Source organism: Musca vetustissima, unplaced genomic scaffold (assembly GCF_032173495.1).
Source record: "Musca vetustissima isolate MV318-11 ecotype Yass unplaced genomic scaffold, APGP_CSIRO_Mvet_v1 utg3141, whole genome shotgun sequence".
In the NCBI taxonomy this organism is placed as follows: domain Eukaryota; kingdom Metazoa; phylum Arthropoda; class Insecta; order Diptera; family Muscidae; genus Musca; species Musca vetustissima.
This window is the reverse complement of record NW_026886665.1, coordinates 38,508-65,118: the sequence shown is the minus strand read 5'-3', so window position 1 is coordinate 65,118 and position 26,611 is coordinate 38,508. Positions and strand designations below refer to the sequence as shown.

The window sequence follows — 26,611 nt, the reverse complement described above, 5'->3', positions numbered from 1 at the left end:
TATTTGTTGAATCAGATTAGACAAATAAAATTGAATAATATCTTGGCTGCACCGGCATTTAGTCTGTCAGCGCACGTGTTTTTTGTTTTGTAAACAATGTTACCAACAGCATGTTTATATATTTCGAAGGAAAATCAATTCTAAAAAAGGCTGCTTCATTCGAAAAGGTGTCATGTATTTCGGAAGATATCGTTCGATTGCCGTTACGACTGTCAGGGTCGTAACTAAATTCATGCGCATGCGTATGATTTTATTCACCTCAAAAGTTAAATACATGTATTTCAATGAATGTTACCCAAATACGCATTGCGTATAAAAATATGAAGTTGAAAATTTTCAACATTGACAATGCGTATTTTGAATTTTTAGTTTTTTGAAAATAGAATTTCAGTCATTGAAAAAATTGTGTTTCTATAAAAGTAAAAATTTTTCGATCAATTAAAAAAATGTTTCCACCCATTTTCGCCGTTGTCAATTGGCACATATGCCAATAAAGGCGTATTTGGGTAATACGGACGTCTATCAAACCCAAAAAAGATGAGTATTTTTGTACGGAGCGCAATAAATTAGGTACGACCCTTATGCACAAAATTAACACATTGAATATATGTATATTTTTTTTGACATATCGATCAATTTATTTTTAGCCCAAGGCGTATAGATTTTTTTCATATCAGTGATAAAACTGAAACATTTTTTTTAATTTTCTGATCTAATATATATTTATTGTTTGTATCTTATTTAGAAACTATAATTTAGTTCAGTGTTCCCTACAAATAAACCTTGATTTTGTCCATGGTACAATTATAGAAGGTAACTGCAATACTCAGCTGATTTGATTCCAACGTAATACTCGTGTCAACTTGAATATGAAAAATTATGTTTTTTAAAGAGACCTAGCAGGAAAATTTGGTACTCATTTATTTGGATATTATTCTTTATTAATGTAATTTCGTACTCAATTTACTAAATTTTCCTACTGGGAAGGTTTCATGTATTAAATCAGTTTTCATAAAATAATTTTCGATTTATAGCATGTTCGTAAGTTTTGCACATACAATGAAATTTTATCAGGGTTTTTTATTTCAAACTTTTTGTTTCTTGTTTTACACCAAAATTGTAACATATTTGCGTGAATCACATGTGGATCTAAATAGAAAAAATAATTCTCTTTCTCCTGACTATAATATAAACCCCTATCTTTTTACTTTTAATTCATGTTTTCCATTTTTCCTGAAAATATTGTTGTTTTCAATACATTTTTATATATTGTCACCTCAAATGTCACATTTAAAAAAATGGAGACTTTTTGTTTGGGTTTCCCCACTTTTGTCTCTCGTTTTGTACGCTAATTAGAACAACGGGGAAAGAAATGCATATTGCATCATTTACATCCTTCTGCATATATAAAAACTAGAATTTTGTTTACTTTTCATTCACCATTTTTAATTTTACTGAAAAAGTTTGAAAATTTTAAAAATTTTTTCATGCTGTCAAAATTAATTTATTGTCGATAAATTCTCTCAATTGTTAGAGATGGGACAAAATTCTTGGTGATTTAGAGAGTGGTTCGAATTGAACAACGTACAAAAGTAGGTGTTCGCTTAGACAATTTTGTATGGGGAACTAAGTAATTACTTCATAATTAAGGGTCGAACAATGAATGAGAGAGCGAACAACGCTCGTCTGTACATGGCATTAATTGATATATCGTATATTTTGTTTACATTTTTCAATATATAGAACTGACACTAGTGTTACATACAATAACAATTTTCTATATGGTTGTTGTTGAATTGTATTTGTTGTAGTTTTGTTGTTACCTCCCGCTAGCTTGACAAAACATCAATTGACGGGTTTTCTATAGTAATTTCGTCACTAGTATAATACGAATGATACTATTCATAGCATACACCATTAATGATTTTGATTTAAGGGTATGTACTTATTTCAGTATCCCAAAGTAAATGAACGGTTCGTCGATTGTATCAACTGCGCCTTACCATGGGATACTTAAGTAAGTTCACATATTCTTTTGTTTCTCTTTGTTCGATTCCGTTATTTTCTGAAATTTGCGTGATGCAAAAAAATATTGGTGGTTGAAAAATTTCATTATTTGTCTGACAAATGAAAAGTTATAAATTGTGTGTGTTCCTAGTGAAATTTAAGTATTTTGTGTGTTTAAAGGTAAGGTAATTACCTTAAAAAAAATAAATAAATAAAACACGTGACTTAAACGCCATATTTTGATAGTAAGTATTTCTTTAAATTTGTATTTAATGAATTATTTCTAATTATAAGTGATTCTAATTTCAGACATACCTATTTCAAACTCTAGCATGAGTGAATATGCTCTAATTTTTATTTGTGTAATAATAAATAATTTTATATTTAATAAATTAAATGAAACACTTACTTCGGGCATTATTAATCATTAGTGAAATAGTTCATTACTAATTATAAACGAATCATGACTGCAATTGTCATTACAGATTTCGTCAATGGAAGGTAAACGAGGTGGTGACGATTACATACCTCCAATGACATCCCTATGTTAAATTCGTCACTCAAACGCATGGCTAGTGTATTGGCGAGTAGGTACTGGTACTTTTTTTTGGAACAATGGTATAAGTACTTATGTAGTGCTTACCCGAACAAGCGGGCTTGAATAATTGTACCATGATTTTGCCTTATATTTTTTGTAATTTTTTGTTTGAAGAAGAAAAATGATCTATCTTACTCCCACAGAAGAAATTACTGAGTAATTTACTAGAAATGTACGCGGAAATCTTTGGTGTAATGACAACATTTTAGTATCGCCGAAATACATTTTTTCATACAAAAAATGTGTTTGCAATGAAAATTTTCATTTTGAACCAATCGGTTCCCCGTAATGAAATCCTGTGTACGTTGGTGTATCTTGGAGTTATTGCTTACTTACAATTATCTAGTTGCGGTTTCATATCCGGATTCGGACTAACATAGGGTACGCTGCAGGCAGGTGTTAGGGGCGGTGTTGGATTTCCAGGAACTGGGCTGTGCTGGTAATTCTGTTGAAAACTGTAAAATAGAGAAACGATTATTATTATTTGTTTTGCATAATTACTTCTAGATAACATACCTTTGATTTTGATAGGGACTGCCGCTGCTTGGAACAGAACCGGGGCCGATCGGACACATTGGATTAGAAACGATGTTGTTATTCATATTCATGTTTGCTTGGGAACCAGTATAAAACTGATTATGTTGAGGATGATGTGAATTTGCGCCATAACTGCTACCAAAACGTTGCACTGAGCTAATGCATCCTGCAGGTCCCATATTGCCCGGTATTCCACTAGGAACCATGCCCACCGGCCCCATATTATTATTTGTCATATTCGTGGAACTCATGCAACCAGGGCCCATATTATTGGAACCTATTCCACTAGAAGTCATCACGGGTCTTCCACTGTAGCTCATTGTGCCAACCTTACCGCCATAGCCAGTTTGTATTGGTAGCGGCACGCCGTTTCCCATTTGGTGCTGCATCTGGCTGGATGAACTATAACCCATTGATCCTCCTCCATTTCCTTGAGGGACGGCTGTGTTGTTTATTGGGTAGGATCCTGCCCTCTTTTGCGCCGCATGTATTTGAGGATTTGGATATGGAGACATGCGTCGTTGATTGTAGCCACTGCTGCCCATTCCTTGCATTTTAGACATTGTATTCGTGACATTCATTTGTTGCTGCTGTTGATGTAAGGGCATACCGCTTGGAGAACTGCCCCCATATCCCATTCCACTGTTATTAACCATTCCTCCCATGCTCATACTTTGCATTTGATTCATAGATGACATCTGCAAGGCAAGTATTCATTAACATATATGTATGTATCAAGGCCTATGTGTTTCATATTTAAAAATATATATTACATAAAATGGTACTACTGTTGTTTCACTTAGTCCTGATTTAGATTTGGCGAGTTTACTTGCGGCAAGTCTTTGTTTGTAGGTCCCAATTTATATTAGGCCAGTTTAATTGCGGCAAGTCTTTGTTTGTAGGAGAGAGTGGCAAGGGGAATAGACATTGAAAAAAATTGCTCGTACCGGCAATTTGCTGGCAATTCGTTTTGTGAATTTTGTTTGTAATGTCAGTAATTTGAAATACCAATCCACAACATTGTAAAAAAAAAAATATTTTTGAAATCGAATTGCCTTGTATAGACGAATGAAGCAAGTTCAAAAGAGAACGATAAAAATTGCCGCAAGTAAACTCGCCTAATATAAATCAGGATTGGAGAGAGGGGCAAGGGGAAAAAAATGAAAAAAAGTGCTCGTACCGATAATTTTCTGGCAATTCGTTTAAATGTGAAAAAAAAACAAATAGAAACATATTTTGGAAACCGAATTGCCTTGTATATACCCATGAAGCAAGTTGAAAAGAGAACGACAAGAATTGCCGCAAGTAAACTCGCCTAAGCTAAATAAAGACTTAACATTCTCAAAACATACAGGCTGTTTATTAGGTAAGTATCTATGTCATAATCATACAAGGTAGTCTCATGCGGATATATGACTCCAGTTTTTTCATAATTTGCGTTCAAAAAGTGCATAAAACCTAAATTTTTTCAAAGATATTTTCGCCTCAACAACAATTTTTGACAGAAAATGTAGATGCAGGATGTGTACAAATTATTGGGTTATCTAATATAACATAAACATAAAAATTCTTACTAGTAAATATCATGGTGCAATAATACAAGGTAGGGCAGCTTGAGTTGAATAACAAAAAATAAACTATGTAGATGGTGACTTCTTCGGCAAATATAAAATCAATTACAACGCAAAAAAATGAATGGGGATACCAAAGTAATTACTTACCATAACAAAGTAATTACTTCCAAACGGGCGCGTTAAAAACATCATTTTCATTTCAAAAATTTTAAATATATTTTAATTTATCTGACAAAACAATACCCACATGCACAAAATATGTATTTTCATTTGATGGAACAAGCCAATCAGTTGGTAGCTGTGCCCTACCTTGTAATAATTATACCATGGTAAATATTGGAATTGCCTGTTTACTCGATATTTGTCTGTTTACTAGGTAACAGACTCCACTAAAAGGGAGCGGAAATAGAGATCTAGTTTGACAGTTCAACGCTGAGAACTTACTGAATGTTACTGGGTAAATTTCTTCCAGTAAGATTTACTCCGGACAAATTTTGGGGTATTTCAATCTGCCGTTATTTTAAATTTTGAACAAAGTCAAACAACATTTCTAATTTTCTGCACTTTATTCATTAGTAATTAACAAAATAGAAAAAAAACTTTGTTTTATGTTGTTTTTGCGCAAATTGTTCAAAAATAAAACGAAAAGGTACCTAAAATTTTACTTCAAATGATAATAAATCATAATTATGCAGAAATATTGGCCAATATTTATATTTATCCGATATTTAATTTAGAAAATGTTATTTATTTTATAAAATGCGAACGGCAAAAGTATATTACCACATTGATTTTATTGGTAGCAATTCATCTTTTTTCAAAATATTTCATATAAATTTCTTGTTTTTGTAAACAAAACAATTAAAATATAAAAATTATTTTTCTACTTCCAATAGCCAACTATGATTTTCGATTTAAAATTAAAGATTTGTACATAAAATGTAGATACCAGCTGGCCTTACTGGATGACCATGAAGCAAAGTCATGCTGCAGTATTCCTATAATAATATACCTGCACAATATTATGATAACGTTTTTGTGAAAGATATTTTGAGTTTTTAACCTGTTCTGGTTGGTACTTCGCGATTAAAAAGTTGACAGAAAGAGAAGACTAAGGCATGAATTCGCCACCCGGTAGACCTTATATATAGACCTTATGTTTATACATACATAATTGTTAGAAGAATAAATTCCTATAATCAAGGTTTTTTTTTAATAATGACTGTCAAAAATTATTGTTAGAAGAATAAACAAAAATATTTTTATTCGAACCATATTTTATTCGAACTTCGCGATTAAAAAGTTGACAGAAAGAGAAGACTAAGGCATGAATTCGCCACCCGGTAGACCTTATATATAGACCTTATGTTTATACATACATAGATTCATTTATATATACCTGATAATGTCTGCCTGAACCAACATTTGGAGCGCCATTGTTATATCCTGGCATACCGATCATTTGTCCACCTCCATTTGATGATGGTCCTAAGGCTGCCAAGTGGATATTGGCATTCATATTGCTTCCTGACACTGGCCCTATGTGCGCTGGATTCATGCCGCTACTGCTATTCATATAATGTTGCTGCGACTGGCTAGATGTTCCCAATCCAGGTTGCATACCACTAATCTATCCGAAAAAAGGCAAACAAATATAAATATGCTTCTAGCTCAAACTAATGTCAACAGGATAATGGACAGACATGATTCCGATTATCTAGCCTTTTATATTGGCAAACCAACGTAAATCACTTCATGCCAATTGATTATTGAAGTTAAATGAAAAAATTACCTGATTATAACCACTCATGGCGTCCATATTGGTTTGCTGAGCACCAGTGGCCGTTACCATATTATTATAATTGGTTTGCAATGGAGTCCCCGAATTTGACGATGCGGGTGACAGTAAAGCTGGACTCGCAACACTGGTGGCGCCAATTTCACTGTTATCACTTTCCTTGTGGATGGGGTAATGTAGCCGATCTACGTTAGAGGAAGAGCTGTTGTCGGTATTGCTGGCAGATGTAGCGGTGAATTCGGAGTTGGGGCCGAATGAACTATTCAACGAACGTAGGCTATCAGAGTCACCATGGTACGGCACACTGCTTGAGTAGCCATTATTAGAATGACTTATGAAATGCTGCTGGTGTGTCGCATACTGATGAAAATGTTGCTGCTGCTGTTGTTGATAAAACTGTTGCTGCTGTTGAAACAGTTGTTGCTGCTGAAGTTGATTATGTGCATGGTTATCTGTCGTTGCCGATAGATAGTTACCCAGTGGTGATATTTGGCCCCCTAAGGCTGGAGCCCTTGAGGAGCCTGCTGGAGTATTCATTTCCTCATTTTTTCTATAATTGAAAAATAAAATTCAAATTATTTGAATGAAAGTTGGTCACACTCAATTGTCAGCAAATGTATCATGGTACAAAACATGCGGTATGAGATATGATACAACCCAAGGGCAATTGGTGTGCCTTTTCTATCGAAACTGTCCAGCTAACATTTTTTGTGGGCTCTGATATGAGATTTTGTTCCGAGATTCTCTAACGTTTTTCCGATTATTGGGCACATTCTGAGAGGGAAATGTATTTGCGTGTTTTACAAAAAAAAGTAGAGAGCAAGGCCCAAAGTAGATGTATTATGTAGTCGCATCGACCCAGTTGATTGTAACCATGGCCCAAATAACAGGTCATCCAGAAGGCGAATTTCAGGAAATATGCAACCCTGTATTTACATTTTCTGTAAGTCCTGATTTAGATTAGGCGTGTTTACTTGCGGTAATTTTTATCGTTCTCTTTTGAACTTGCTTCATGCGTCTATATAAGTCCTGATTTATACTAGGCGAGTTTACTTGTGGCAATTATTATCGTTCCCTTTTGAATTTGCTTCATGCGTCTATACAAGGCAATTCGATTCCGAAAATATTTCTTTTTTCTGATGATGTCAATATTTTTTTCACATTTAAATAAATATAAAATGTCAACAAATACGAAATACACAAAAAACGAATTGCCAGAAAATTGTCGGTACGAGCAATTTTTTTCCATTTCTAATCCCCTTGCCCCTCTCGCCTACAGTCAAAGACTTGCCGCAAGTAAACTCGCCTAATCTAAATTGGGACTAAGACAATTCAGTTTCAAAATTATTTTTTTTGACATTTTGTGAATTTTTTTTTGTTTTAAAATGTTTTGCACAAGGTAGATATACAAGGTAGCCGCATCGGCGAATTTCTACAACAAACATCGGTTGTTGTATATTGATATGTCAAAAATATTTTACCAAAACAAACATATTGACAAGATTTTTTTACAGAATGTGTTTTTTTTTTCTTTTGTTGAAAATAAAGACAAGACATTCAGATAATATGAAATTTCGAATGGGAATATAAAATATTTGGATTAATTAATTTAATGCATTTTCAATTTTGTTTTGCGGTTTGTATTATTCACTTGAATATATGGATTCGACGTATTTGGGTAATACGGCCGTACACAACATTTTGCCATAGCGGGGGAAGTTAAATATTTTTGTACGCTCCGTCGGATTATAGGTACATATCAGCTGCCCTTACTGGATGGCCTTAATATATAGACCTTGATTGTAACCAAGGTTTATTCCTTGTTAACCTTATGCATAAATCTTGATTGTAACATTGAATGTGGAATCAAATTGTTGTGTTTAATTCGCCTTAAAAAATAAATTAATTTTTGTAAATAAAATTGAAGTTTCGAGATTTTTTATTTCAATTTTACTTCGAGAATATCAAAATACCTACAAATGTGCAGGCATTTTATATGAGGGCTACATCAAAACTGGAAAGATTTCCTTGAAAGGTGTTTTTAACACTCCAAGAGCCCATTATGTCATTTTACAGCCCAAGTTACAAAAAATTTGATTCATCATCATTTGTGACATATTTAAACTTTATGCGGTCCCGATATTGGAAAGTGCGATAATATTAATATTAGATAATTTCAAAATATGTAGTGCCTGTAAATAATTAATTATAAATACCTCGTCTGTGTGCATATATTAATATAATTGCAGTCTTTAAAAAATCAAACACCTTATGTTCTAGTTTTTTTCGTATCTTCCGCAGATAAAATGATTACAACAGTCTTAGAACCAAACCCAAACACGGAACAAATCATATAACTATTTTAATATAAAAATGGGGTTATAGGGGACGACCCCAAAAAGGGGGCGAATATTAAAAATTTTTGGTAGGGAGTTACCATATACGACTACAAAATACCAAATTTCAACGCATTCGGTAGAAAAATGCGCTCAAGAACTCCAAAATACCGAAAATTGGGGGTACCCTTATATGGGGGCTATCCGAAAAAATTGACCTATATTTATAATTTTTTGTGGAAAGATTTGGTACCTAATAAGAAATCAAAATACTAAATTACAGCCAATTCGGTGGAAAAGTACTATCAAAACCCCCAAAATATATGGGAGCTATGCCTAAAGGTGGACCGATATATCCCATCTTCAAACTTGACCTGCCTGCAGACAAAAGAAAAAACTCTGCAAAATTTCAGCTCCATATCTCAATTCCTTAAGAAGATAGCGTGATTACAACAGACGGACGGACATGGTTAGATCGTCATAGAATTTTACCCTGATCAAAAATATATTTACTTTATAGGGTCGGAAATGAATATTTCGATGAGTTACAAATGGAATGACAAAATTAATATACCCTCCATACTATGGTGGAGGGTATAAAAATTGGTATATTTGAGGCAATCGTTTAATCAACGATTTTCATGAAAACAGCCATATTTATTCGTAGGCCAGATCCCCGTCTTCGCAATTTCCTCGGTTTTGGGTCATAATTGGGGCTCTAAATATAAACCGGTCACTACCAAAATCAATAGAAGCCTATTGCCGACACATACTGAATCGTTTATTCAATAGTACTAATGTTGTGTTTTCAGAAGATAATTTTGTTACAGCCCAAGTTACAAGAACAATTAGTTTTCGCCTCGGCAAAAAACCTATACATACAAAACTATGTTAGTCGTCAAAACGAAAATATTAATATTGTATGCCGTAGCATGATAGGTGTTTTACCGTATGTGCGAATGGAATATATCCTAAATTCGTACAGTCCCGAACTAACAATAGCAATACACAAATTCGGCAGCTGTTATGCCCTTCAATTTATGCGTTGATATTTTAATACTGAAATTATGGTACAAGCGAACGACACCTGACATTTAGGAGGTGATGCCCATCATATGGTGCAGGCGCTCTGCAAGGAGCAACATCTCCTCTGGACTCTACAAACACCAAGAGATAAAAACAAGTTTTTGTAAGACGTACATTTATGATTGTGTTACGTTCATAGTTTGAATGTAGGGTGTAAAAATGAGTTTCCTGCTTTCGTGATACAGAATGTGGCTTGTTCAATGTCTACTAATTCGGTTATGCAATGCTAGTATCAAGGCTAGACCTTGTGCCGAATTCTAAGGGTTTCAACTGCCACAAAGTGGCTCGTACCTTCTTCCAATTGGGTGTAAAATACTCCATTAATAGATCAATAATTTCCAGGTCAATTAACACGTGTTTGCAGACTATACTAAAATCTCCAGTTCATATTGGGAAATGTCACGAAAAACATCGCAATGAGAAGACAATATGCATCTCTAGTCAAATTGCTTTTAATATTTTTTCTGTTCTGTTCCAATTAGGGGGTGCTTTAGTTTTGTCCGCTTGCATTTCCGATTAAAAATATTTTTTGAATAAAAAAAAGTTTTTAATATGAATTCGTAAGTGTTTTTGTTTGTCAGTAATAAATATGTAAACAAAAAATAATAAGAAAAATAAAAACAAATTGTATAAATTTGTTTTTATTAAAATATCAATAATCTGTAACAGCGTTATCTATATCCGACGGAGCGTATAAAAATATTAAACTTCCCCAATATGGCAAAATGTTGTGTACGGCCCATGGTGCAATAATACAAGGTAGGGCAGTTTGAGGTGAATAACAAAAAAACAACTATGCACGTGTGTCCTCTTCTGCCAAAAATAAAATAAATATACGCAACAAGTGTTTGTGTTTATTTCACATTTTTTCAACACAAAACTAAAATCGCGAAAAATGAATGAAAGGTTATGATTTGTTCCCAAAATTCAGTAGGGAATACCATCAAATGTTTGTTTCATCCATAACAAAGTAATTACTAGACCTTTTTTTGCATATTTTGCATATTTTTTGCATATTTTGCATATTTTTTGCATATTTTGCATATTTTTTGCATATTTTTTGCATATTTTTGACATGACCCCAAATATCGATCAATTGCAGCATGAAACGCCTAAATACAAAATGTGAGTCCAATCGGATAAAGCATAAAAAATATGCAAAATATGCAAAAATATGCAAAATAAGCAAAAAATATACAAAATATGCATTGTCGATATGCCAAATATGCAAAAAATATGCAAAATATGCAAAAATATGCAAATTATGCAAAAAATATGCACGGTATGCTAGGTCGCAATATTAAAGATAGAACTTTGAAATTTTGCACATATATTATTATTACTCCTAGGATGTTTGGTATTGGAAATGGGATATATCGGTCCACGTTTTAGTATATCGCCATATAACGGTTATATATGTTTGCATGTTTTATACATATATTTAGCAAATTTTTCATAATGCCCCAAAAATCTAACAGTTGAACCATGAAACGCATACATACACAATTAGATTTCTATAGGCTAAAAATAAAGAAAGCACACAAATTCGAAAACTACCATGAAAAATCTTTTTTTTTTATTAAAATGATTGCATATGTGAAATATGTTGCTCATATTTGCACATATTTTGCATATTTTTGCCTATATTTTTTATTTTTTTTGCATATTTATCGCATATCGACCTAGCATACCGTGCATATTTTTTTTTGCATATTATTGCATATTTTAGCATATATTTTGCATATTTTGCCTATATTTTGCATATTTATTGCATATCGACCTAGCATATTTTTCATATTTTTTGCATATTTTGCATATTTTTTGCATATCTCGTGCATATGCAAAATATGCAAAAAATTAAAAAATATGAACCCTTCAAATAATTCTAAATCCTTTGAAACGAATTTGTGTCCAATCAGAATTTCGATATCTTCATTATTAAAAAATATGCAAATATGCAAAATCCGAGGTCTAGTAATTACTTCCAGACGAACATGTTAAAAACATAATTTTCATTTGAATTAAATTTGAAAATATTTCTATTTATTTTGAATTTATTTGACATAGTATTCAAAACATTACACACACATGCACAAAATATGTATTTTGATTTGATGGAACAAGCCATCTTGAGAAAAAATTGTAATCAGTTGGTAGCTGTGCCCTACCTTGTAATAATTATACCATGATACGGCCGTATTACCCAAATACGTCGAATCCATATCTTCACAGGCCTACCTAAAATTCGACTGGCTTGTTCGAGGTTATTCACCGCAAAAGTAGAACACATGTATTTATATGAATTGGTCTGTTCCCTTACTGCAAGAATCTACTAGATCTTATTATTTTCTTCGATATCATAAAGGAAAATTCGTTATCGTAGTAAAAAATTGTAGATTCTTGCAGTACGGGAAAAGACCAAATGTTACCGAAATACGTCGACGTACGAATTTTCAAAGTTGAAAAAATTCAACTATGAAAGAACGTAGTTTTCTTGTTTTCCCTTTGTTGGAAATAGAAACAAAACATAATTTTTTCAATAAGAATAGGAAATATTTTAACATCATTTAGAATATTTTAGTTTTGTTTCGCGATTTTGATTATCTTGCTAAGAGATATGCATTGGACGTATTTGGGTAATACGGCCGTACAAAACATTTTGCCATAGTGGGGAAGTTGAATATTTTTGTACGCCTCGTTGGAATTTAGGTAACGTTGTCAAGCGAATAATACAAACCCCAAAACAAAATTGAAAATTTATTAAATTAGTCCAAATCCAAGGTAGATATATAAGGTAGCATCGGCGAATTGGGAACATGATATGTCAAAATTGTTAACAAGGCGAATACAAATAATTTCGCCATGACATACAAAACTCAAAACAAATTAAATTCAACCAATCAGAATTTTCAAATATGAAATAGAAAAAAATTGTTTACTTTTTGAATATTTTGAAAATTGTAAATATTTGTGGAAATCTGTGATTTGTGAATAAAAAGCAACACCAAAGGAGCGAAGTTGGAGTCATCGGATGTACGGAGAGATAGCAATGTGAAAAACAAATAAATAAAACATAACTGAAGGCATAAAAAAGTGTTTTGGTGTCCACATTGAACCGCTCCAAGAACCGCAAGTGTCACAACACAGACAAACTATTCTGGTTGAACGGTCTATTTTTTGCAAAAAGTCTCTTTTATCTTTTTATAAAATACCGAAATGACATAAAGAAGTTATAAAGAATACCAGGCAATCTTCTTTTAGAATACAAAAAGATCCAATCGAACCTAGATGTTCTTTTCGATCTTAAAATCGTGTGTTCGACTCCATGGTATTCTCCTCTCGATGGCCTACCGATATTCCTCTTTAATCCCTTTCCGTTCGATATTTTCAAATGTATTTCAGTTTTTATTTGGAAATGATTTTGAAAAAACAACAACAAATTATTATGACATATAATGTTAGCATCAGCTGGTTCGATACGGTTACCTTATAAATATATACCTTGAAAATAACCATAGTTAGCTTTGACAAAGGCATCGATATAATTATACCCTTCACCACTCTGTGGTACAGGGTATTATGTCTTTGTGCATATGTTTGTAACAGGCAAAAGGAAACGAGATAGACACATGGTTCCTTTTGAGAATATCCATAGAATCACTTTCTGAGTCGATTTATGCATGTCCGTCCGTCTGTCCGTCTGTAGATGTTAAATTGTAAACAAAGTACAGGTCGCATTTATGATCCGAATGGGATGAAATTTGGCATAGGTCACTTATTCGGCCCAAGGACGAACCCTATTCAAATTGGAAAAAATCGGTTCAGATTTAGATATAGCTCCCATATATATATTTAACCGATTTAATGTAAATGGCCCCTATATATCTTTCGATTTGCATGAAATTTGGTACAGCCTAATCATTTAGGTCTAGAATGATGTCTGCCAAGTTTCGTGAAAATCGGTTCAGATTTAGATATAGCTCCCATATATAGTTTCGTTCGATTTCATGTAAATGGTGCCCCAAAGTCCCTATATATCTTTCGATTTGCACGAAATTTGGCATAACGTACTGAATTAAGCCTAGAGTGATGTCAGCCAAGTTTCGAGAAAATCGGTCCAGATTTAGATATAGCTCCCATATATAGTTTCGTCCGATTTCATGTAAATGGTGCCCCAAAGTCCCTATATATCTTTCGATTTGCACAAAATTTGGCATAACGTACTGAATTGAGCCTAGAATGATGTCTGCCAAGTTTCGAGAAAATCGGTCCAGATTTAGATATAGCTCCCATATATAGTTTCGTCCGATTTCATGTAAATGGTGCCCCAAAGTCCCTATATATCTTTCGATTTGCACAAAATTTGGCATAACGTACTGAATTGAGCCTAGAATGATGTCTGCCAAGTTTCGAGAAAATCGGTCCAGATTTAGATATAGCTCCCATATATAGTTTCGTCCGATTTCATGTAATGGTGCCCCAAAGTCCCTATATATCTTTTGATTTGCACGAAATTTGGCATAACGTACTGAATTAAGCCTAGAGTGATGTCTGCCAAGTTTCGAGAAAATCGGTCCAGATTTAGATATAGCTCCCATATATAGTTTCGTCCGATTTCATGTAAATGGTACACCAAAGTCCCTATATATCTTTCGATTTGCACGAAATTTGGCATAACGTACTGAATTAAGCCTAGAATAATGTCTGCCCAGTTTCGAGAAAATCGGTCCAGATTTAGATATAGCTCCCATATATAGTTTCGTCCGATTTAATGTAATGGTGCCCCAAAGTCCCTATATATCTTTTGATTTGCACGAAATTTGGCATAACGTACTGAATTAAGCCTAGAGTGATGTCTGCCCAGTTTCGAGAAAATCGGTCCAGATTTAGGTATAGCTCCCATATATAGTTTTGTCCGATTTCATGTAAATAGTGCACCAAAGTCCCTATAGATATAGCTCCCATATATATATATATATATATATATATATATATTAACCGATTTAATGTAAACGGCCCCTATATATCTTTCGATTTGCACGAAATTTGGTACAGCCTAATCATTTAGGTCTAGAATGATGTCTGCCAAAATTCGTGAAAATCGGTCCAGATTTAGATATAGCTCCCATATATAGTTTCGTCCGATTTCATGTAAATGGTGCCCAAAGTCCCTATATATCTTTTGATTTGCACGAAATTTGGCATAACGTACTGAATTAAGCCTAGAGTGATGTCTGCCAAGTTTCGAGAAAATCGGTCCAGATTTAGATAGAGCTCCCATATATAGTTTCGTCCGATTTCATGTACATGGTGCACCAAAGTCGCTATATATCTTTCGATTTGCACGAAATTTGGCATAACGTACTGAATTGAGCCTAGAAAGATGTCTGCCAAGTTTCGAGAAAATCGGTTCAGATTTAGATATAGCTCCCATATACAGTTTCGTCCGATTTAATGTAATGGTGCCCCAAAGTCCCTATATATCTTTTGATTTGCACGAAATTTGGCATAATGTACTGAATTAAGCCTAGAGTAATGTCTGCCCAGTTTCGAGAAAATCGGTCCAGATTTAGATATAGCTTCCATATATAGTTTCGTCCGATTTAATGTAATGGTGCCCCAAAGTCCCTATATATCTTTTGATTTGCACGAAATCTGGCATAACGTACTGAATTGGGCCTAGAGTGATGTCTGCCAAGTTTCGAGAAAATTGGTCCAGATTTCTATATAGCTCGCACATATATAGCTCACATATTTTAAGCAATTTACGCACCAAGGAACCAATAGGAACAAAACGTTCTGAAATTAGTATAACCTAACCTGTGACAAGTTTGCTTGAAATCGCTTAATATTTGGATGGAGCTTCCATATATATTTTCGCATCAAACTCCTCATGTTAGTCAGATTCACATCTAGGTAGATTCACATTTAGATAAATATCACATATATTATTTCATCGAATTTCATGTTAATAGTCCTGTTTAATATACCCATAGTGGTGAAGGGTATCATATAGTCGGCCCCGTCCGACTTTACTACTTTCCTTACTGGTTTTCAATTTGTTTTAGATTTATCCTGAAATCCACCAAATGTTTATCAAATGTGGTGAAAAAGCAGTTATTTATTAAAATAAAGTCAATGCTGTGTTAAAAATTTGTTGTGCTTGTTAAAAAAATGCAAAATAAATCGTAATTTTTTCAAAGATATTTTCACCACAACCAAAATTTCTGACAGGGTTGCATATTTCCTGAAATTCGCCTTCTGGATGACCTGTTATATGGGCCATGGTCGTGCGTATGCGTACGATTTTTTCATCTCAAAAGTTAAATACATGTATTTCAATGAATGCTACCAAAATACGCGTTGCGTATAAAAATATAAAGTTGAAAAATTTCAACATTGACAATGCGTATTTCGAATTTTTGTTTTTTGAAAAGAGAATTCCAGTCATTGAATATTTAGTTTTTATATAAATGTAAACATTTTTCTGTCAATTCAGAAAATGTTTTCTTCCATTTTCGCCGTTTTCAATATTCACACAAGTAAATAAGGTACTTGCGTATTTTGGTAATACGGACCCTCAACAAACCCTATCATGGCATAATTACAGAAGGTAGTCTCAATTCGAGAATTTTATGATGACAACACTTTTTAATTTGGAACTAATCTATCAATTGTAAATAATTGGTCTGTTCCCGAAGAAAATAGTAAGTAAAATCGAGTAGATTCTTACAGTACGGAAACAAATTTTATGTATGTCGATTGGCATATTTTCAATAAATTAAACAGAATATATTTTCTAAAGCTGAACATTGCTCTCAAGATTTAACACTAGAACGCCGAAGGCGGTCATTTTGACCGCTTTCCAATTTGAAGTACAAAAGCAACTGTGCATTTAATGACACCTTTTTTTAAATATGGTGACTTTTTGTACCTCATATAATTACGTTTATTATAAAAAATTCACCAAATTTTAAAAAAAGGTGTCATGAAATGCACAGTTGCTTTTGTACTTGAAATTGGAAAGCGGTCAAAATGACCGCCTTCGGCGTTCTAGTGTTAATCATGGTTGTTACATCTTATATTTATAATTTTTAGAGGCAGGGAACTTCAAAATATTTATAAATATAAATTATTTTATAACACATGATATGCGTACATTTCGAAGGAACATATTTTCATTTAAATTTTAAAAGCTGAATTCTGTCAATGGCAAATTTATGAAAAAATTAGAAAGATATGACTGCAAGAGACTACCTTGTATAATTATGCGATGAAACCCTATAAAGGTGAGAAGGTGGGTATTTTAGTACGCAACGCACTGAATTTATGTAGGGGCCTGATAAACATTTTAAATCAAGATTTATTTAACCCATTAACGCTCAAAAGAAAACTGTCGGTCAAAAATTGCTTTAATCGATTTTTATTAAGTCATTACCGACTAAATAAAAGGGATAAAGGTGTGCCCTTTTGAGAAAAAGGTGTGCCCCACATGGGGACCTTACTTTTTAGTCAAATTTTTCACTTTTTGTTTATTTCAAATATAACACGCTTCTCTACACTTAATCGACAGTCGACTCCGCTTAACTGAAAAATATCGGATAAGCTTCTCTAGACTTAATCGAGCTTTTATACACAAGAATAACTAACTTTAAATCAATTGGTATAATTAATAACAGTAAAACTTGTTTACCAAACACATCTGAACCGACATTACAAACTGAGCCGAGATTACAAAACACTAAAAATAACACTTGTTTGGCTGTGGTTGTTTATAAATCACACGTAGCCTATAGCAGTCATATGTGTATTTACGATGAGAAAGTTAACGGTATTACTTATAGTTGTCTCACTTTAAACAGGTGTCCTCATATCGGGACAGAGGGCGGTAATGGGTCATTGATGAATAATTAATGAATTTGTATATTCTTGGATTTTTGGCAATTTTAGGTTAGCGAGTAAAGTTTAAGACCCGGTCACGAATTATTTTGAAAAGTTTCCAACGTGTAGCACTTGGTTCCTGGTGATGTTGCTTATATTGTAAATTACAATTTATTTTTTCGAAGAATTGCCTTCAAATTTCGCCTCCTTAATGAACGTTTGGTGGACATAAATCCCCGCCAAAGACTAAATCAAGGATATTGTGTTGCCCTTGTGCAATCTGTCTATAGAAGTATATCAAAGACTTTCACCTTTTATAATTGTACCATGTGGATAGATTTTATGGAGATACCAATATAGGATACTTATGTGTAGCTAGGATTTATGAACTCGGGATACAAAACATAAACTATTTCGATCAAATCAGCGAACGGCTTTAAAACTGATTTAAGCCTAGGTTTTCTTTTCGTCCGTCCCTATGAACATATTTTTTATTAAAATTCTAAATTTAAAGACAATTTTGTAAATCGTACTCATGACAAACTACTCAAGGTGGCAATTACTATGTACAATAAAATAAGTAGAATTATAAATGTAAATTAATGTAAAAAATATTAAAAATTCCATTTTGACAAATTAATATTGCTCAAAAAGGGGTTTAAAATTACGTTTACATTGTACCGGATTTAGTTAACCCCGTAGGTTTCAATTGTCAATTCCATTGCCTACTTCTCAAATAAATCGTCATAAAGCAGGTTAACCTTGCAAAAAGTTCTAATGTAAATGCCATTTAAAACTGCTCAAACAATATTATAATATAAATATATAAAATAATATATATATATATATATATATATATATTATTTAAAAGGGAGCAATTGAAACTACTCAAACTTCTTAAATATTAACATTAATTGGGCAATACAAATTTAATGTGAGGGGTTGGAACTACTTAGCTCTCTTAACATATTTATAGTTTGTATACATGTTATTGTTGAATAAAAATTAAATTAATTGGAAATATTAACAATTTAGGGATCGGAACTACTCAAAATTGGGCAATACAAATTTAATGTGGGGGGTCGGAACTACTTAGCTCTCTTAACATATTTATAGTTCGTATACATGTTATTGTTGAATAGAAATTAAATTAATTGGAAATATTAAAAATTTAGGGATCGGAACTACTCAAATTGTTCAAATGTTTAAAATTATAGTAAAATTTCTTTGAATGAAATGCCATATCTACGGCATTCAAGTGACCCGAATCTCTCAACTATTTTTGCATGTTTGCATTAGGGTTATGACTTTTTACAACCTCGTTTCCCTGTATCATATGTCGATGAGATTTTACTTAAGCTTAGATGAAATCATGGTATAATAATAGAAGGTAACAGCAAGTGTTGTTGTACAAAAAACGATACAACAACCACATGGAAATTTGTTGTTGTAAGTTATCATCAAATTATTTTTATTTTGAAAATGAAATATTTTCGAATCCTCAAAATAAAAATTGAAAAACATGAATGAAAATCTATCAAATTTATATTTCTATCGCTTCCACATCTTTCCTATAATTGAGCCATTGCCATATATATGTTAACACATATGAAAATGCTGGGAATAGCGAGTTATTCCTTGAAGAAAGATTTGCTTCCACAAACTTTCCCAGCAGGCATATTGAGTAAATTGAATACAGGAGCACATTTAATAAAGAACAATTTCAAAATGTATGCGTTCCCAATTTTCCTGTTGGGTGATTTTTAAAAACATAATTTGTCAAATTTATATTGACACTAGTATTACGTTGGAATCAAATCAGCTGGGATTTGCTGTTACCTTTTATAATTGTACCATGAGATGAAATCTTAATTTATTTATTTTTATTATTCAGGGTTTACACATGCAACTTTTGTAAGCACAGCAACTCTGCTTCTTAGAAGAAAATGGGGATGAAATTCAAAAAAGAATCGTAGACAGCAGCAGCAGAGTTGCTTAAAAAACTTGCATGTATAAACCCAGACTTATAAACATTTATAAGAAATTTTTAAAATTTGTTTTAGAGTCATAAGAATGACAACCGTTTATATCCTACGACATGTCTTTAATTGCGAAAATCATAAATGGTTTCAGCATTCCTTGTAAATAATAGCACTCCATTCAAAGTAATATACATACACTGAATTGTAAATAAATACGTAAAATGTTAATCGACTTCAATGACCTACTATGAGAAACCATTTTATTAAAAAAAGGCGTAACCCTAGTGTGCATGTGTACAACGTTTTGTACTGAATCATTGCTATTAGAAAGTATACATAACGGCTTGTTTATCTTATCGCTTTGTGGATGTTTTATTTTTAATAAGTGGCGAAACAAAGTTTTCGGCTGGTCGTATCTGTCGCCATCACGAATAGATCGCCTATAGTACGCACCAAATCAACAGAAGTATGTTCATCGTGCCCCATACATACCGAATACACCCATACATCTGAAGCTATAACGTGTTCAGACGGAACTCAAGATAACACATTCACAGTAACATCTCCCACGATGGAAATGTTAAATAGAATGTCTTAAATGGAATTGCCTTATTTTATGTTCTTCATGTATTCTACACGGGATGGTCCGTGTAGCGAATTATTAGGTTTTTGACTGTCAAAAAGGTGTAAACACCAGCATAACATGTAATAAATGTAGTAAACGTCATTAATTTTAATATTATCACCATATACAATTATTTTCAATAATATATATTATTTTTATATATGTGTATCTGACTATTCCTTTCTAGAACTGATAAAATATTCTAACTTTTTTGAGAGGAAAATTTTGAAATTTGACATGGATTTGAGTAAAGCATATGTAATTTCTAAATTGATTATTGGAAATAGATGTTTCGTCAAAAACCCAATGGTTTTGGTTTGCTTTCCGACGTTTATGAAGTATGTACCTCGGAAATGTATGATGTGTACCTTATATTATTGTAATGCGACCCACGGTGCATTATGAGGATACCGCACTTTTTTCTCATAGTGACACTCTTTTATCTCTTTTTATAGCTCTACCATGGTACACTTCAAGCTAGAATAAATAAACAATTTGTTCTGTTCATTTGACATATTTTAACATATGGATTTTAGAATTTATAATTTGAAAAGCTTTCGATTTTATCCCAAAGCAAAATTTTTAGATCTAATAAAGAGGTAAAACATTGCTGAGAAAAATGCAATACAGCCAGCGGCTGGTGTAGCGAATGCACGGTTTAACGAATTCGTGACATAACAAACAATTTTGCATTTTTACACTGACTAACGAACGTTTAAAATAAATTTGTATAATGTCTGGAGAAATAATTGTAAACACTTTTTGTTTATTATTGTAGTAGTTACAATTTTTTGCGTGGCATAATTATATAATTATAAATTATTTTAAAATTTATTAAATCTTGAGAGCAATGTTCAGCTTTAGAAACTATATATTTTGTTTAATTTATTGAAAATATGCCAATCGACATACCTACAAATTTATGGAATTTATTTGAAATTGATATATGAATCCCAGGTATAATAATAGAAGGTAACAGGAAGTGTTGTTGTACAACAAACGATACAACAACCACATGGAAATTTGTTGTTATAAGTTATACTAGTATCAACGTCATTTGACAGAAAAATGTAACCAAACAAACAAATTATCAACAAATTATATTTATTTTGGAAATGTAATATTTTTTGAATCCTCAAAATAACATTTGAAAAACATGAATGAAAATCTATCAAATTTATATTTCTATCGCTTCCACATCTTTCCTATAATTGAGCCATTGCCACTTATATGTGTAACACATATGAAAATGTGCGTTCCCAATTTTCCTATATGGTGAATTTCAAAAACATAATTTGTCAAATTCATATTGACACTAGTATTAAGTTGGAATCAAATCAGCTGGGATTTGCTGTTACCATTAACAATTGTACCATGTATGAATCCCATATTAAAAGGGTTGCCGTTATCATTTTCTCAAATGAGACTACCTTCCATAATTATGCCATGTTTCTTTTTAGAAATGCATTGAAACATGAATTAAATTAAACTTGAGAAGGAGAAAAAAATTGTTAAGCAGTAAATCAAGAAGTAATTTCAAAATGAAAAATAAAAAAGAGTAAATATGTATAATAAATTACGCATATTTCTTGCCGAAAAGCTTAATTATTTCGAGTGTGTGATTAGATTTAGCGGTTAAAGAAAGAAACATTCAGACGCGAAATCTAATAAATTGGAACGGGCAATGCCACATTTTACTTTGAGAGATAAAATGACGTTAAAATCGATATTCTAGCAGCAACATTAAGGATATTTTTCATGTATCTGTTACAAAACGTACTATTTCTCGGTATTTAAATACAAAAGTCCACGCCACGTTTTACGAAAGTTCACAAGTAAAAATAGAGGAATTAGATAAATGCATATGGCTTGGACACATAGGTCGTAAATTATTAAATTTGCTGACGAGAATAGGTTGTATTTGGATGGATCAGTTTTTTATCGTTGTAACTTACATGATAAATGTAAAAAAGAAGTGGAAAATTCCATGTCACAATTATAGAAGGTAACAGCAAAGTCCAGTAGATTTGATTCCAACGTAATACAAATATGACAAATTATGTTTTTAAAAATGCCCAACAGGAAAATTTGGTACGCCTAAAATTCGTAATTGTTCTTTATTAGCTGTCCTCTCGTACTCAATTTACTCAATCTGCCTGCTGGAAAATTTTGAACCAATAAAACTTTCTTCAATAGAGTAACTCGCTATATCCATCATTTTCATAGGTGTTCTACATATAACTGGCAATGCTTAATTAGAGCAAAAGCGATAGAAATATAAATTTTATAGATTTTTATTTGTGTTTTTCAATTTTATATTGAGGATTCCAGAAAATAATAAATTTTTTGAATAAATAAATTTGGTTTATAATTTGTATGTTTTGTTTACATTTTTCGATTAGATTACGTTGACACTAGTTTTACTTACAACAATTTTCCATGTGGTTGTTGCATCGTTTGTTGTACAAAAACACTTGTTTTTACCTTATATTACTATACCCTGGGTAAGATCCATGCCGAATTTCTGGGAGGAAGTCCTATGGTATGAAGTATGGATTTATTCTTCGAAGATTCGAAGGTTTTGAATTAGAATTGTGAAATTAGATTTTTTATTAGGTGTAGCAGTTACATATCGCTTGCTTGAGTACACCCCACACCTGCCCCAGTACCTTCAGACCATTAATCTGGACATTGTCAAAGTGTATGATCACATACATTTAGTAGTTGATAAGTTAAATGCTATACGACAAAATAGTGATGCGGAGTTCCACAAAATATGCATGGAAACAAAAATGATTGCCGCGACATTTGGGGTAGACGTTTCGTTGCCAAGAAGTGTTGGTACACAAAAGTACAGGTCAAGTGTAATGGGTTACAACTCTGAATTTTTTTATAGCACTATGTTATTTATCCCATGTTTGGACCAACTATTTGTAAATATGACAAGCAAATTTCTAGAAAATAAATATGATCAGATGTATTGCCATCAAGAATTATAAAATTTTCATATAAAGATTTTAATAAAATCATACAAGTTAATGAAAAAGATTTTTGAGTTTGAAGTGCATCCTTGGAACCAGTAGGTGGAAAGCAAAAGATCCCCGACAATCTAATCCACATGATGCGATTGAAGTGTGTGGCGAAAATCTATTTCCAATTAGAAATATATTGCTACAAATCTTAATGACGATTCCGGTAACAACAGCATCAACTGAAAGTAGTGTTTCTTCCCTACGTCGAGTAAAACGCGTTTGAGAAGTCAAATGCAAAGCATACGCCTCTTATGTCTGCATAAATCATGCGGTTTTCGCATAAACCGTATCAACCTCTTCCAATAATTATGAATATTTCGATGTTTAATTAAGGGCCAAAGTGTGCGCTGGATGTAAAAACCAAAAAAATGGTTAGACAATGCGCAATGTGGATATGATTTTTTGCGCATTCAATTTCAGTAATCTCCTGTGAAAAATACGTCATTCAAACCCAGTTTTAAAACGGCTCCATTAGAACAGCGGCTGTGCCACAATAATTTATTTTGGATGAAATTCGCATATTACCCATTTTTTCGTGGATTCACTATTATGTTTATTCCGGCGATTTATGTTTAAAACGCGATTGCATAGGTGAAATTGTCAAAATACGGATTTGAACATTAGATTAGACACGTACAAAAACTAAATGAGACACGTGTTATAGTACGTTTGCATTTAACCGGATTTCGTTAACCCAGTGGGTTTCAATTGTCAATTCCTTTGCATATACGTCAAATAAATCTTCATAAAGTAGGTTAACCCGGTAAAAAGTTCTAATGTATATGCCGTTTTAGGCCCAAAAAAGTGTTTTTATACAATTTTACTCACCAAATTTAGTCTCCAATTACGAAGCAAAAACAAACAAAATGCAATTGGAAACCCCAATGCAGTTTGGAGGAGAAATACAGACATTTTTGGTGAGAATCTGTCGCTCAAGAGAAAAATATTAAAAATATCGAAAACCCAAATTTGCCTGAAGAGCTTAACAGTGAATAACTCAAATTAAAATTATGATATAACAATAATAAAACTCCATTTTTTTTTTCAAAATTATCATGGACATGATTTGAAGGAAGAAATAAAGGAGTAGGAGCAAATCTTGAGAATTTGGGGAGAAAAAATATCGAAATTAAGTAAAAAAGGAACACTATTATGTAGTGAAATAATAAACTGTTAATTTAATTTAATCTTCCCATTATTCGTTGTATCTTTGAAATCGTTCAATCCATTTTTTGCTATCATAAAAAATGTTATTTTAATCTTTTGTAGTTGTTGCACCACATTGCATCAAAACAATAAACAGCTGTTTCACATATTTTCAAACTTTAATTTATATAAAAGTAAAATTATAATAAAAAGTGAAAATTTTTTAATAAAAAAAAAAATAATAAATAAAATTTTTACAAACATTACAAAATGGAATTACAATGGGGCAACACACATTGCACATCCGCATGTACACTATACGAAGAAAACATCACGAGTTCTACAATCCTATAACCATTTTAGCCCATTGACTGGTTGCGCGTCCCGATTATGAGAAATATTCTTAAACACCGAAAATCCGTCTTCAAAATGTCAGCATCGGTTTTTTGTATATGCAGTGTTTATAACTAAAAATCATACATTGGAACCATATTGCCTATGCCTATAAGTTATACCGATCGGAAGGAGAGAACCTCGTACTTGTTACCCCTTAGTAGTATCTTCATTGTCACAATTCGAAGTTTCCAATGCGATAATGTATGCAGTAACAACAGAGTGCGTTTTTCATTTCAATGACAATCCTTTCACTTTTTAAAATTGCGAAATTACCTAAAACGGCATATACATTCGAACTTTTTACCGGGTTAACCTAATTTATGAGGATTTATTTGACATAATGGCTTAATTAAATCCGGTTAAATGTAAACGTACTATAAGAAAGTTTTTCATCCCATGGAAAAAATACAAGAAGACAATTTTCAGGTGAAAATTAACTGTCCTATTTCTATCTTCTTTGGTGTCACTAAATAGTTACTGGAGAAGTTTAAAAGTTAACATCAATAAATTTGTTATTGTAAAATTACAAAGTATCACCCTTTTACAAAAAATCCATTTCGAAATAGATAAATATATGAAGTTGAAATGGAAAACTCACCTCTAAATGCTTGTAGGTTTTTTTTCTTAAACTATATTCGCTAAACTAATGTTCTTTTAAAATTTAAGGACAAAACTAATTTTGTATTCAATGCAGATATGGTTGCTGATAATATATTTGCCCATACTACGGATAATATATCTGGACTTGTGCCGAAACAATTTTTGCTAAAAATGGTATTTATTACCAATATTTTAAGAGTTTTAGAAGAACACTTTATTTTATAGAAATGAATTTGAATTATATGCAATATGGGTAATAAGATTTCCATTGGATTGTATGGAATACTAAATTCGATACAATTTGAATTTAGGTAAACAAATCGCATGTGGGAAGTTTTAGAAATTCATACTTATGATTGTTAAAGTAGGTAGTTATGGAATTTTATATTAATGTGTACTAACTGATACAAAATTTGTATGTGGATGAACCCCTGGTACAATAATACAAGGTGGGCAGCTTGAGGTGAATAACAAAAAAGCATCTATGCACGTGTGGCTTCTTCTGTCAAATTAAAATAAATATTCGCAACAAGTGTTTGTGTTTATTTGACATTTTTTCAACACAAAACTAAAAACGCGAAAAATGAATGAGAGGTTATTATTTCTTCCCAAAATCCAGTAGGGAATACCATCAAATGTTTGTTTCATCCATAACAAAGTAATTATTTCCAGACGAACATGTTAAAAACATAATTTTCATTTGAATTAAATTTGAAAATATTTCAATTTATTTTGAATTTATTTGACATAGTATTCAAAACATTACACACACATGCACAAAATATGTATTTTGCCACCTTGAGAAAAAATAGTAATCAGTTGGCAGCTGTGCCCTACCTTGTAATAATTATACCATGGATGAACCTATATTTGAAATTTGGAAATATGTATTACAAGAGTATAAAGGGTAGTAAATGATACGAAGTATAAAGCTAGATTTCTGTTGTGGCAAGAATGGGTGAGTATTGTTGAGGTCGGTATTGGTTTTAAAATAATTCACACAATCGCTAACG

General features: G+C 32.3%; 1 protein-coding gene across 1 annotated transcript in view; it reads right to left on the bottom strand.

Moving 5' to 3' along the window:
• Positions 1 to 26,611, bottom strand: part of LOC133334138 (zinc finger MIZ domain-containing protein 2) — a 45,471-nt gene that overhangs the window by 15,209 nt on the left and 3,651 nt on the right. The window contains exons 2-5 of the mRNA XM_061542435.1: positions 6,509 to 7,064; positions 6,116 to 6,346; positions 3,122 to 3,840; positions 2,942 to 3,060 (exon numbers count right to left, since the gene is read on the bottom strand). Of these exons, the coding sequence (XP_061398419.1) occupies positions 2,942 to 3,060; positions 3,122 to 3,840; positions 6,116 to 6,346; positions 6,509 to 7,064 (1,625 nt within the window). The remainder of the gene's footprint in view (positions 1 to 2,941; positions 3,061 to 3,121; positions 3,841 to 6,115; positions 6,347 to 6,508; positions 7,065 to 26,611) is intronic.